Source organism: Saccopteryx bilineata, chromosome 2, assembly GCF_036850765.1.
Source record: "Saccopteryx bilineata isolate mSacBil1 chromosome 2, mSacBil1_pri_phased_curated, whole genome shotgun sequence".
NCBI classification, from domain to species: domain Eukaryota; kingdom Metazoa; phylum Chordata; class Mammalia; order Chiroptera; family Emballonuridae; genus Saccopteryx; species Saccopteryx bilineata.
Genome location: NC_089491.1, coordinates 174019903 through 174034579, shown reverse-complemented (window position 1 = coordinate 174034579; position 14677 = coordinate 174019903). Strand labels below are relative to the sequence as shown.

General features: G+C 47.0%; 1 protein-coding gene across 6 annotated transcripts in view; it reads right to left on the bottom strand.

The window, feature by feature from the left end:
* Positions 1 to 14368, bottom strand: part of SLC6A12 (solute carrier family 6 member 12) — a 29295-nt gene extending 14927 nt beyond the window's left edge. Inside the window, exons 1-4 of one of the 6 annotated variants that reach the window (XM_066258651.1) lie at positions 14326 to 14368; positions 11975 to 12059; positions 9750 to 9992; positions 4189 to 4323 (exon numbers count right to left, since the gene is read on the bottom strand). In XM_066258651.1, coding sequence (XP_066114748.1) covers positions 4189 to 4323; positions 9750 to 9963 — 349 coding nt within the window. In that variant the 5' untranslated portion in view covers positions 9964 to 9992; positions 11975 to 12059; positions 14326 to 14368. Of the gene's footprint in view, positions 1 to 4188; positions 4324 to 9749; positions 9993 to 11974; positions 12060 to 12866; positions 13067 to 13185; positions 13632 to 13825; positions 14085 to 14325 lie in introns of those variants that run through there. The other 5 variants (XM_066258646.1, XM_066258650.1, XM_066258647.1 and 2 more) reach the window with 5 other exon arrangements.
* Positions 14369 to 14677: the final 309 nt, after the last annotated feature.

Genomic DNA, 14677 nt, shown 5'->3' with positions numbered 1-14677 from the left:
TTGTTTTGTATCCTGTCAGAGGGAAAATAATTGAAATAGAAAAAAAAAAACCAAAATTAAAGAAAATAAATGAAGGCCTTGGCCAGTTAGCCCAGTTAGTTAGAGTATTGTTCTGAAACAGCAAGGTTGTGGATCAATATCCAGTCAGGGCATATCCGAGCAGCAACCAGTGAATGCACAACTAAATGGAACAGCAAATGAATGCTTCTTTCTCTCTCTCTCTTCTCCTCTCTGTTTCTCTAAAATCAATCAATAAAAATAATAAAAAAAATTTTTAAAGAAAAGAAATGAAGGATACACTAATAAAATGAAGAATAATTTGCAGGAAATCAACAGTAAAACAGATGAAGCCGAGAATCAAACCAGTGATTTCAAATATAAAGAAGCATAAAACACCCAATCAGAACAAAAAAAAAAAAGAATCCAAAAACATGAGGCTAGTAAGGAGCCTTTGGAACAGTCCTGGCAGGATGGCTTGCTTCGTTAGAGCATCATCCCAAAATGCAAAGGATGCCGGTCCAATCCCCGGTCAGGGCACATACAGGAACAGTGTTTCTATTGCTCTCTTTCTCGGTCTCCCTTCCTTTCTTTAAAATCAATCAATAAACAAGTTTTTAAAGAATTAATACAATTTAAAGTTTAGAAAAAAGAGGCACCTCAAGTGTACCAACAATTGCATCGTGGGGCTGCCAGAAGGTGAAAAGAGAGAGCAAGAAATTGAAAACCTGTTTGAAAGAATAATGACGGGAAACTTTCCAAATTTGGTGAAGGAAATAGACATACAACTCCAGGAGGCACAGGAAGTCCTAAACAAGATGAACCCAAAGAGGCCCACACAAAGATATCATAATTAAAACTCAAAAGGTTAAAGAGAAAGAGGGAGAGAACCTTAAAAGCAGCAAGAGAAAAGCAGTTGCTCACCTATAAGGAAGCTCCCATTGAGTGTCAGCTGATTTCTCAATATAAACCTTGCAGGCCAGAAGGGATTAACAAGAAATATTCAGTGATGAAAAACAAGGACCTAGTTAGTACTCTACCCAGCAAAGCTGTCACTGAGAATTGAAGGACAGAACAAGAAAGAGTTAAAGAAGTTTATCACCACCAACCAGTATTATATGAAATGTTAAAGAATTTTTTTAAGAAAAAGAAACCAACAAAAAAAGATCTCAAATATGAGCAATAAAATGGCAATAAATATATATCTATCAACAATTAAATCTAAAAAACAAAAAGAAACAAGCAGACAGAAATAGATTCATGGATACACAAGACATTTTGATGATCGCCAGATGGGAGGGCAGTTGGAAAGATGGATGAAAAAGGTGAAGGGTTTGGGAAGTACATATTGGCTGTTACCGAATAGTTATAGGGATGTAAAGTACAGCACAGGGAATATAGTCAATAATATTCTAGTAACTATGTATGGTGTCAGATGGATATGAAACTAATTGGGATGATCACTTAGTTATATAATGTCTAATCATTGTGTTGTATAACTGAAACTACATACTACGTCAACTATAATTGAAAAATGAAAATGATTTAAAAATAAATAAGTAAATAAGTAAAATTCTGTGGCACCTCAAAAAATATATTTTTTGCTAATCTGACCCCCCAACATGGGTATAATTTTGATTCATTCATACCTAGTTGCTATTATTGTGCTGGGTGTTGTCCTTTTTTTATTTGACAATCTAAGGTTAAAGAGGTCAGTGCCCCTGACTAGTCAGGTATTGCATGTTTTAAAAATTCTTGTGGCGCATCGGTTGAAAAGCAATGCTTTTAAGCTCATTTCTAAAAAGCGTTTTTCTTTTCTTTTTGCCTATCTTCATTTTCTAGATTTTTTTTTATTATTATTCATTTTTAGAGAGGAGAGAGAGAGAGGGAGAGAGAGAGACAGAGAGAGAAAAGGGGGGAGGAGCTGGAAGCATCAACTCCCATATGTGCCTTGACCAGGCAAACCGAGGGTTTCAAACCAGCGACCTCAGCATTTCCAGGTCAATGCTTTATCCACTGTGCCACCACAGGTCAGGCCCATTTTCTAGTTTTTATTTTTTTATTACAATCATACATTTCCTGTAAAATGAAAAAATGGTGAAAAGAACACAAGAGCAAGTAGTGAAAACCTGGTACCATCAGTCTCAAAATAAGAGCCAACACCAAAAGAAAGCAGTATGGAAGAGAGTCGTTTCCCCCACCCCAACCCCAACACCCAGGGGTCAAATGTAGGCAGAGGGTAAAGCGACTTTAGTCTGAACACGCAGCAGCAGTGGACAGCCTGTCTCCTGGAGTGGGCAAGAGCAGGAGCGGTCACCCACCCACTCGCCTGCATCCTGCGAGAGTGGGATCTCTGCCATGCAGCCAGTCGCCAGGGCGGCTGTTAGCGTGAACGCCCCGCGACTGCAGTGGGCCGAGCCCGGCCCGCAGAGGAAAGGCTTGTCCGCTTGCCTCCTGTCCCAGAGGAAGTCGAGCTCAAGAACTAATTAATGAAGTTTGGAGAACACCAGACAGCTCTAGGGCTGGTCGAATAATCAGTGCCGACTGCCAACAATGCCACCCCCACCCCCAATGCCAGGCGAGCGGCCCAGCCTGTCTGTTCCCACCGAGCTGGTAAACTCCGCAGGAGACAGGAAGCATTCCTACGTGGGGTCTCTGCGAAGCATTCAGGTTGTTGTCATTGGGGAGCGGACAGGGAGAGGGGGCAGCTTGGGGTTGAGTCTCCGGAGGGGAGGTGGTAAAGTGGTCCCCGGAGACCTGCATCCGCAGGGCGGGGTGCTGAGAGCGTACAGACACTCTCACACCAAACAGGCAGCCACTGTCTGGCGGGGACGCGCTGTGCTCCCACCGCCCGCCGGCCCCAGCAACCCCAGCCACCTCCGGGCCCCACGCCGAGCTAGGAAGGGGCATGCCCACCACAGGTGGAGAGAAGGCGGGAAGGAGTCCGAGCTTGTGTGTAAGCGGGGAGAGGAGGTGGCTGTGGGAGCAGAAGGGTGTGTTTTCTTGGTGCCCCGCCCGTGCGCACAAGTTCCCTTGGAGGGAGGTCGTGGCATGGGGGCAGTGGGGCAGATAGAGGGCAGGTAGTAAGCGGTCTGATCGTCCCACCCATCAACATAGGTGCATGCAACTTGAGTGAGTCCCTCCCAGAGACCCTAGGGCCTAGGCCTTGCTTGAGGACCCTTCAATTAAGAAAATAAGGAAATAGCAGCAGTGCCTTCCCCCACTCCCCATCTAATGCTGGGTTTGCTTGCCAGTGTCCATGGCGCCACCCCTAGGCCCCCGAAAGTCATCTCTGCGTTCTACCCATGAGCTTGCTTGGCCCTGGGTATAGAACCCAGCTGGGTGGGAATTAGGCTACTGCTGGGCCAGAGCAGAACACCGGTAGCTGTATGCTCAGGCTGAAAGCACAATGCTCCTGGCACTAAGAATCAGGAGTAGAAACCTGGGTGGGTCAATCTCCTCCTTGCCCCAGACCCTTACTGCTGCCCCTACAGAGGCTTCAGGAGGCCCCAAGAGCTATCAGTACCAGGCTATCCTTGCCCCTCACTTCACCCCCCCCCCCCCCAATTAGTGGTCTTTTGATGGCTGCATCTGGCTCGCAGACAAATCTTTAATAAAAATAATAATAACGTTAAACATATAAAACATTCTCATGTATTACAATCCATTCATTTCCTACCGCTCATGTTCATGGTTGCGGGTAGCTGGAGCCAATCACAGCTGTCCACTGGGACAACACCAAATTTTTATTGGATAATGCGTAATGTACCCGGGTTGTTGTATGGCTCTCACGGAATTACATTTTAAACTAGGTGGCATTCATGGCTCTCTCAGCCAAAAAGGTTCCCGACCCCTGCTTTGGAGGCATGTCTGGGACCACACCATGTCTGCAGGCACACATTCTCCATGAAGCTGGTGAAGGTGAAGCTTCAGGGTCCCCTATTTGCAAGGCTCTGGTCCTGATTTTTCATTTGTGATTTTGTATTGACTTGCTTGAGGAGTGCCTTCCTTCTCGGGATTTATGAGCTTCAGGCCGCTCAAAGCTGATTATATTTCCTGTGTCTCCTCCAGCACTTAGCACGGGATGAGAGTGGATGAATGGCAGGGGAGTGAGCAGATAGAAAGGGAGAGTCAACAGAGGGATGGAGGCAGAGGTGTCCTGCCGGGAGGCGAGCAAGGGAGAACACTCACCCTGAAGAAGGGGGCAGATCTTCCTCCAAGCTGTGACACTTCCTTGGCTGGTGTACTGCCCCAATGCCACCTCCAGGAAGAACACTGGGATGCCACAGGTGAAGAAGAAGATGAAGTAGGGGATGAAGAAGGCTCCTACAGAGGAGAGGGAGGAAGAAGCTGAGCCATTCAGCTTTAGCCTCTCCCAGAGACCTATATTCTAGCCCCCAGGTCCTTCACCTCCCTCCTCACCCCTCCCAGGGGCACAAGCAGCCTCCTCCTGTCTGTGCCCAGGGACAGGCAGAAATTTTCCAGTCTGAACCTTCCTTGGGACAAGAAAGATCTTTGAAGGAAATTTCAGTGGAAATCTAATGTATGTGCTATTTATTTGCTCAGTGTGCTTCAAAAATTTAGTCAATTTATTACTTTTGGAACAAAAACATGTGTTCTGTATAATTTGATATGCTTATTAAATTATCAAGTTTGTTACATTTTAGAGAAAAACAAACAAAAACACTTTGGAAATATTATTTTCCCTCTAATAATTTTCAAAGGGATCTTTCCCCCTCTACCAGGCCCTGATCTGAACTGGGCTCTCAGCAGAGAAGGCCTTTCCTCCGCTCAGCCCAGCTGCTGGGGCTGTGGTGTCAGCCAGCCGGTGATCAGGCACTGACCCACAGCCCTGACAGGAGGCAGGGCCTAAAAGACACCCAGCAAATTACATACAAATGAAATTCTTGGCACCCCTAAGCCCACAGTACCTTCTTCAGTCACAAAGACATATATATACACCTCACCTCCGAAATATACCCATGGATAGATGATTATCACACAATAATAGCACTTAGCACTTATCTGTTGCTTATTGTGTGTCAGGCACGCTTCTAAACATTTTACCTCACACAACTAAGTCCTCACACAACAATCTCCAGTGCGGTAGGTACTGCTGGTGTGTCCATTATACAGATGAGGAAACTGAGACCACTTTAAAGATTCAAAAAAACTGAGACACAGATGAGGAAACTGAGGCACAAATCCAAGTGGCCTGATCTTGAGTCTGTGCTCTTAACTACTATGTTATAATGTCTCTCAAGTAATCCATATTGTTTTGTAAAAAAAAATAGGAAGTACAAAGAGAAAGGAAAAAGCATTACACATCCTTCCAATTTCTTATAAGCACACAGACATATGTATTTCTTTTTTGGAAAAAATGAGAACCTACTATGTATTTCTTGAGAACCATTTTAAAATGTATATTATGGCCTGACCAGGCAGTGGCGCAGTGGATAGAGCGTCAGACTGGGATGCGGAAGGAACCAGGTTCGAGACCCCAAGGTCGCCAGCTTGAGCTCATGCTCATCGGGCTTGAGCAAAACGCTCACCAGCTTGGACCCAAGGTCGCTGGCTCGAGCAAGGGGTTACTCGGTCTGCTGAAGGCCCACGGTCAAGGCACATATGAGAAAGCAATCAATGAACAACTAAGGTGTTGCAACGAAAAACTGATGATTGATGCTTCTCATCTCTCTGCGTTCCTGTCTGTCTGTCCCTGTCTATCCCTCTCTCTGACTCTCTCTCTGTCCCTGGAGATTAAAAAAAAATGTATATTATGAACTTCTTTTGATATCAATAAATACATCGCTATGTCACCCTTTTTCTAGCGGCACAGTAGTCCACCTTAGGCACCTGTCCTAGTTTATTTGGCTAGCGCCTCCTTTGGCCTTTTCTGTTGTTTCCTGAGAAAGCTGTCGTGATGCAGGCCATCGTCCACATCCTTGTGCACTTGCTAATTTGCTCTTCAGTATAAATTTCCAGTACAAGCATTGGTGGGTCAGGCAGCATACGTTTTTTTCTTTTTGCCTTTTTTTGTGGTAAAATTTGTTATATAAATTTTACCATTTCAATCATTTTTAAGTATACACTTCAGTGGCATTAAGTACATTCACACTATTGTACAACCATCACTGCTATCCATCTCCAGAACTTTCTCATCTTCCTAAACTGAAACTTTGTATCCATCAAACACTAACCCTCCCCCCGCATTCTCTCTCTCTCCAGCCCCTGGTAACCACTATTTTTTCTCTCTCTGAATTTGCCTATTCTAGGCACCTCACACGAAAGGAATAATACAGTACTTATCCTTTTGAGACTGAAGAGTTCACTTAGCATAATGTCTTCAAGATTCAACCATGTTGTAGCTTGTGTCAGAGAGTCCTTCCTATTTCAGACTGAATAGTGTTCCCATGTATATATAGACCACATATTTTTATCCATTTATCCATGGACAAACATTTGGGTTCTTTCCACCTTCCAGTATGAACATTGTTAAGATCTTTGACGTGCATTTCCTAATTGCCCTCCAAAACTTGTGTACCAATCTACATTCCCAACCACAACATGCAAGAAGGATTTGTGAGTCTTCTAGACCCTAGGGAGCCATGGCCAGCCAGGAACCCTCCCCCAAGTCCTGAGGTCCTTTTTAACAGCGTATTTGCCTTTTCATCCGGAGTCACACTAGAACCTCAGTAAACAACAGGCTAATCAACACTACTGACTGTCTGGTTCTGTGGCTCAGATGGTTAGAGGGGCCCAGCTGGAGGCAGTGCTCAGGAGAAGGGACGTGGTCGTGGGACTCCTCAGAGGGCATTTTATAGGAAGACTGTGGAGGCACATGACCTCAAAACTCCTTCCCACTGGCTGTGTGGTGATTCTTCCCCTCTAGTAAAGGAAATGGCTTCAGTTCTATCCCTGAAATGCAGAATTCTGTCTCACACAGAATGCAGTGACCTCAGGAGGCCTGGAGTTGGGCCTGCCTCAGGTTGATTCCACCCACAAGGAGCAGCAATAGGCCTGGGCATTTGGAGTCAGTGAGAGAAGGTTGAGTATGGTTAGACTATAGGGGTGTCCTCCATCCTTGGCTTTCTCCCTGGATTCCCAACACGTGATCACTGCAAATGCCCTCCCTCCAGTGAGCTTCTCAGAACCCTTGCTTTGGGAGCTGAGCCTGGCTCACAGTTTCCTTGGCACCTGCCCAGGCCATGGCACAGGCAGTCTGTGATGCCCACAGGGATCTGTGCACACAGGATGACCAGGGGCCTGTATAAACTCTCCACCCTGCCCCGCCCTGTGCCAACATATGCCCCCTACCTCTGCACAGCACTGTCTCCTGAACCACTGACAGTCAAGAAACTCAGAATTTCATAAAACTCTCTTTTGGAATAAATAGTTTCTTGAGATCAATCTACTTTGGTGACTCCCTGCTTTGTCATAACCAAAGACATCATTAGACCAATAACTTTATTATTTTCTCATCCTTTTTGAAAGATTTTTCTCTACAAAGCTATGTATTAAATCACTATTTGATAATTAGTTAATTGACAATTTTAATTCATTATTAATAATTAATTTTTAATTAATAGATTAGTAAAAACTATTTTTAACTGCTCATCAAGGCTATGGTCAGCTTGAGATGAGCTATATTTCCACAGTGAGTTAGTATAATTCTAGCCTAAAGCAAAAATAACATTTGAGTCAGTTTGTGAAGTTGTATTCCCACATCTATTAAGTTATCTAGAGAAGAAAATGAATCCCTGGACCTTCATTACTACCTCTCTAGAGCCCCAAAGGCCGGTGGTCCCAGATGGAGACCCCCGAGCTCACTTAGCCTCTCGTGTTAATGATGAAGGAAATATCTCTTTCCCAATTAGTTAGGTTGGGACAGTGCTAAGTGAGAACACAGGTGACAGAGATGCATACAGTGAATTTGTCTGGTCCTGCCATTTCCCAGACGACAGGCTCAGCCCAGTGTCACTGCATGCTGTCCCAGGAGCTTGTTTCTCCACCTAGCCCCACAGCCAGCACAGAGGTCACAGCCATAGCTGCAGCCACCAAGCAGGAGAGAGGCAGGGTAGACACAGACACCTGGGCCTGCATCCTCCCTTCTTTTCAAATGACAGGGCCAGATGCATGTGGTGATGTGGGACCAACAAGCCTGGCATTTGGGGCGCACTGCTACTGTCCAGCTCTATGGTTCTGGGCAAATCGATGAACTGTGACCCTCCGTGTCCTCATCTATGGAATGAGGGCTCAGCCTAGATCATATTTAGTTCTGACTCTGACATCCTATATCTCCATGAGACTGTGGCCTGGGACAAAGAAGTAAGTCACCACCCCAATCCCATCTCCCTGCTTCCCCTCATCTCTGGGTCAGCATTAGTCCCCCACTCCCAGTCTTGGCTCCAAAGCCCAGACATGCCCAGGAAATCCCACTTCTATTTTTATGGAGTCATTGGTTCAAGCAGTGTGTAATAATAACTCTAAGTTTTAAAACACAGAACAAGATACATGGTAGAGACACAGTAATAACTTGTCAAGTAAATATAAATAGTGTTTAGAAGGATTTTCTAAACAACAGTTATCTTTAAATGGGAATTGTTTTTTAACCTTCTGGAATGTTTCTAATGTTCAGTATAGATATATATTATTTCTGCAAGAAGAATGCAGGCATTTCAAAAGGCAAGAATGGATCTTGCCAGTTACAAATAAATTTGTAGAAATATGAAACATTCCAAATAGGCAATTCCATGGCCACAGAAAGTAGGTTAGCAGTTGGCAAGGGCTGGTGGGGAAAGAGAATGACAGCTATGGTTAACATGATGGCACTTTTGGGGAGGATGATGAAAATGTCCTGAAATCAGTGGTGGCGATGGTTGCACAGCTCTGTGAATACACTAAAAGCCTTTTCATTGTACACTTAAAAAGATTATTCCGGCCCCTCCCTACCATGCTGCATCTCATTTTTACTAGTAGTGCTGAAAAATAATAAAAGTGTGTTTCTTTAATTAAAAAGTCATAGCTAGACAAGATAGTATCTTTTCTCTGATCAAAATTCCTCGGGGGTTCCCATCTCACTGAGCAGATCCTACAAGGTCTATGCCACTCTTCCCTGTTTGGAATGTCCTCCACCTAGTACTCATCCATAACAGTCATTCTGTTACCTCCTTCCTTACTCAGATGCCACCTCCTCAGTGAAACCTTTCCTGGCCCTTATTTTACGTTACAAACCCTCTGCCTGCTCCCCATGACCCAGCATCCCCTGTTCTTCTTCCTGGCTTTGCTTCTCACCACTTTACTCATCACCACGTGACATAGCACCTGTTTTGCTTATTTGTCTGTAATCTGCCACCCTTCGCTAGAATACAACATGTGGAACATGTTCTGTTTTGTGTCTAGAACAGTGGCTGGCACATGCTGGGCCCACAGTAGTGTTAATTGAATAAATGAATGAATCCTGTCAACAACTGACATTTATACAGAGCAATGAAGGAGCTTATTAAAAATTCCGATTCCCATGCCCTGCTGTTGCCTCATTTAACCTTCACTGTAGTCCTCTGGGGTATCATGGCCATTTCACAGAAGGGGACACTAAGGCCAGTGGTGGAGCTAGAACTCGAGCTCAAGTCCTCCAACTCCATTCCAGCCTCCTTCCGTTTTACCACAATGCCCAGGAGGAGGCACCCACGTAGGCACCACCTGGCTATCAGGGCACAGCTCTCCCCACCACGCCTACCTCAAAATGAACTCACCACCTCCATTTTTGTAGCAGAGATAGGGAAACCTCCAGACATTGCCCAGCCCAATGATCTCCCCGGCCACTGACAGCACAAACTCCATCTTGTTGGTCCATTGGCCCCGATCCTTCACCTGGTCCTCGCCTTCCTGATCCAACTTCTCTCCCTCCTCAGGGACCCAGGAGACTACAGGAGGCCCATCTTCATGCACTGCCACTTTTCTCTCCATAGCGTCGTAATGGATCCGGGACTGCTGAGCTGGGAGCAAGGCAGGACGGTGAGAGGCACAGACCGGTGGGAGGTACAGGGATGAGTGGTGTACCCCAACACCTACCCACTATCCCCACTTTCTCTATCCCAACCTTTCATTATTGTTGGAATATTGCTTTAATAGTGAGTTATTTTCTGAAGCTCTCAATGACATTTACACTTAAAGTTGTACTTTGCTCTCATGACTCGGAGAGCAAATAAGGACCAAATCTTAGCTTGCTCATCTTGCAGATGGGAAAATTCAGGCCTGGACAGATGAAGTGACTTGCCTAAAACCATTTAGGACTATATTAAAACCCAGGCTTGGGGGCTTTTATTCCAAGTCCCTTTTGATCTTTATAGCCAGCCACCTATCTGTCCCAGTTCTTCAGCCTCCAGCTTCCAGGCCTGAAGGATCAAAGGCTGTCAGGGATGAGAGGAGGTCAAAGGGCAGGTGTGGCCCGGTGACTGTGTGGTCCTCCCCCGGCCAGCTCTGTGCTCATCTCTGTGCCAGGATGATCGACCAACTCAGGGTAAACATGGGAGCCAGTTAGCTCGAGACATCTGATTGGGAGGCAAGGGGAAGGTGGGGCATCTGAACAAGGCCAGGTGAGGACTAGGATTGGTGCCAGGGCCAGTCTAGGCCTTCACGGGAACCCTGTTCCTCTGTCCTGAGAACCACAGTGGAGCCCTGGTAATAGAAAGGGCTACCAGAGCAATTCTCGCCTGGGCCATGATCTTCCCACATGAATGCGGGCCCTTCAAGGGAGACCCAGAAGAGCTGACATTGTGGCAGGTCTCTGCCTTTCCCTACCCCCGGCCCCTCAAACAGCCCAAAGCTTCCTGGACTTCCAGGAAAATGATGTGGGCCACTCAGTTTTACTCTGCCCTCCCGCTGTCTGTTTGTCAACTGCCACGAAACAGATGGCTGTACCCTGGTGTTATATTGAAACATCACTGCTTGCCTTCCTCTGTCCCCCTCACCCCATAATGTCCCTGAGACTACTTCTTCTGCTTCTGTTTCTAGTTAGCTGTCAGGAGGAGGTTCCCAGGCTGCAGAGGGAAGAACCCACCCACGGCCCTCGCCTGCGAAGGAAGGTGTTGGGGCACACAGTGACTCGGAGTCACCAACTGTTGCATGCTCCTCCAGGCCTCTAGAGAAACACAAGGGACCCTTTTTATTAAAAGAAGAGTCTGTGTTTATTTGTTGGTCCTTTTAACCCAGGCAACAGCCCAAGCCCAAGTTGGTGAGAAAGGTGTGGCAGGAGCCATTTGAGGTTATGGAAATTTTTGAAGGTGACTTGAAGGTGGCAGGTAATCCCAGGAATGGGAAAGCATGTCAGGGTGAAATTCCGGTATTGGCACCTACTCAGAGGCTACTAGTACAAGCTCAGCCCAGGAGGGAAGATGGGGAGAGGGGCCCCCGGTGGAAATCAGAAGCCCTCAGCCTCTGCTATAATGGAAGAAGAGTAGAAGAAGGGAACAGCCCCAGGTTCAGAGTAAGCAGAAGACCTCAGGGGCCTTGAGAACCAGAACCTCAGGTTGAAAGAATAGGGTTCTTTGGCTCCAGGGGAAAAGTTGGTCACACCTAAATTAACTGTGAATGCTGCTATAGAACTGGGGCTGGGCACCCCGAGGAGTAGCCCCTGAGTCATTATCAAACAAATGAGTGGAAGGATAAATGAATGAATAAACTAAAAAACATTGATGAAAATAGCACCTGACAGAAACCCAAGTTCTAGTCCAGATCTAGCTGATAATAGTAACCAAAATTAACATTTGAGTAAGCACTTTCCTAAAAACATGCACATCTTTATATATATTATTAAATTTTATCTTCATAAAAATCTTTTTAGTAGGTATTACTATTAACTCCATTTTATAAATGAGGAAATGCTCAAAAAAATTAAGAACAAGACCTGACATCTAGCAGATGCTCAGTAAAAGATGTTTTTGGTTTTTTTGGGGGGGAATGGTTTGAATAAACTTACCAATACAGTAAGTGGTGGAGCTGAGTCTCTAATTTGCTGGGTGACCTTAGGCAAATCACACTTCCTCTCTGGGCTTTAAGTCTCCCTGGAAGAGAGAACAGCTCCTGCTCAACAAGGGTGTAGGGAGGGCAGGGGATAAAAATCAGATTCATAAAAGACAAGGAGAGATTATTGCCTTTGATTGCCAAGCCATAGGGTAGCTCAGCTCAGGGTGAGCCCAAGCACAAGAGTCGCCAAGGCAATGGTCAGGGGGCAAGCCTTACTGTTCCAAGCCCAAGAACAGCTATTTCAGGACCAAGCTGCCCTCAACGGTTGAAGGTAGGGAAACAGAATAAATGAAGGCAGAACCAGAGGAGAGTTTGGGATCAAGAAGCAGCCTCAGAGCCCAGTTTGGGCACAGGATTTGAGTTGCATCACAGATGTGATGGAGAGAGATGAGAACATGAACTGATGAACTGATACTAATGTGGCATTATATATATATATATATATATATATATATATATATATATATATATATATATGTTTAAAAGGTTATTGGAAGGACTTAGGCGTAAGAATGAAAAACTGGAATAGAATGAAAGCAAGGGCATGTGAAAAGGAAAGGTGGCCTGGGGCCATGGTAAGTGGGGCAGGGAGAGCAGGCTTAAATTGCAGCAAGCGGGATCCAAGTTAGACTCAGGGAAGAAATGTCCAGGAAGATGTTAGGCATAAAAATAAGCTCTCCTTTTTGGGTTACTTTTAGCCACAAGGACCCTCCTGCCACCCTCACCCTGCCCCCATTGTGCCTTCCAGAGCAGCCTGTTTGCTAGGAATAAACAACAGTGTTATCCACAATCAAGATGACTTCCACAGATCTCCCCCTCCCAAGAACCCCCCCTAGCGCTGTTACCTTTCCAGTCCCAGTTCCCCAGGGGCATGCATCGGACCTCACCATACCTCAGTGCCTTCTAGAAACAAAGACACCAACAGCCACCCTGGGCTGAGTGCTGCCCGTCAAGGAAATAATCAAGAGTCTAGCAAGCTCCAAATAAACTTTTGTAGGAGGCAGGCATGTGGCCGGAGTGCTGGCCGGGGTCTAGCCCAGCAGCAGACAAGTGCAGAAATGCTACTCCCCACAGATTGCTGGGGCCTCGGCTCAGCCCCATGACATCTCAGGCCAGCACAGGACACCCCTGCTCCTGCTCCAGCCCACACCCACATCCACATACCAGTTTCTGTTTCCATACACACACTGGTGCCAATCCCGTCACGTCCTTTTGCACACACATACCTGTGTGCATGGCACCAAAACCTGGCTCCCATCTCGTCCTTCATACCCTGGGGGCTGCCTGGCTTGGCTGGTGGCCACCTGTGCCTTCCGTCAGCCCCTCGGTACCCCGTTCAGGCACCAGTATGCCCATGCCTTCCCTGAGCCAGGCTGCTTGCTTCTGCTCTGCTGGTAGGGGAAGGTCAGGGACCCCTCACTTGCAGTCACTAACTGCAGTAATTGCAGACCATGGGCCTTCAGGAATGGCCGAGCTTTCTCCTGTCTGCTCTTCCTCCCACACAACTGGTCACTGTCTGCTGCCCTCTCCTTCTCAGTCAGCTGATCACCCTCTTTCACCCACTCCCTGTGGCTTTCCTGCTCCCCAGGCTTCCACTTGAGCATGCAGATGCTGTGAATGGTGAGGGGGAGCCGGGACACCCCTTGTCCTAGGGCTCCGGGACATCAGACTTTGCCCTGGCTCCAGTGCACTGCACCACAGACACACACACTCCAAGTCTTGCCTCTGGGGCCTCACACCCCAGCCCCTCCGATGATCCTCCCAGGACAGGAAGAACAGACCCAGCCCTCCACCTCCTGCTCACCTCAGCCCCCAGTCCGGTTTCTGCGGTCAACTCAACGCCATGCCTTGGGTCCCCAAGACAGCCCCAGGGAAGCCACTACAGGAATGCTCAGAGACACAGGACCTGAAAGGAAAACTGTCTTCCACCCCTGCTCCTTATCCTGTTCTCTCAGCTCAGAATCCCATCCAAGCCGTTGTTCGGGGGCTCCTGGATGGAAAGCGACTGGTGTGTGTGAGTGTGTGTGTGTGTATGAGTGTACTGGGAAGTGAAGAGGCAGAGAAACACCACAAGCAGCAGGAGGGATTGAGGTCAAAAGTTTGTGAACCAGGATTACAACATCTAACCTCAGTAAGTCAAGTCCTCTATCCCCAGTTCCCCACCCCCACTCCCTCCCTCTGTAGCCCCTCCTGCCCTCCTAGTGGCACTGTCCCAAGAGGACCCCTCCAAGCGGGGCTCGGAGACTCCTGCCTGACCTTATCTCCCCTCCTTTCTCCTTGCCCTTTCCCTGTCCCCCTTCTCACCTTGCCCCTCTGGGTGCCAGAACTGGCTCCTTCCACAGGATAAGATGGGGACAGACAGGAGAGGACAGCCCTCTCTCACCAGAGCAGGAGGATGGAGCCACCAACTCTCGGGCTGGAAACTGAGAACCTCAGAAGGAGAGCTGTCCTCAGTGACAGAGTGCGGGAGGAGGGTGAATCACACGCTGGACTTTTCCACCAAGTACCTGCCCTCTGTGGTTTCAAGGCAGGCTCTGGACCTTCACAACCAGTCTCCTCCTTGGGATTTTCCTAGAGAAAGTGCCCAGAGCACACCTCAAGGAACCCATGGGTCACAGGTTTGCAGTCAAATCCAAGTCTGAACTTCTCTTGTCAT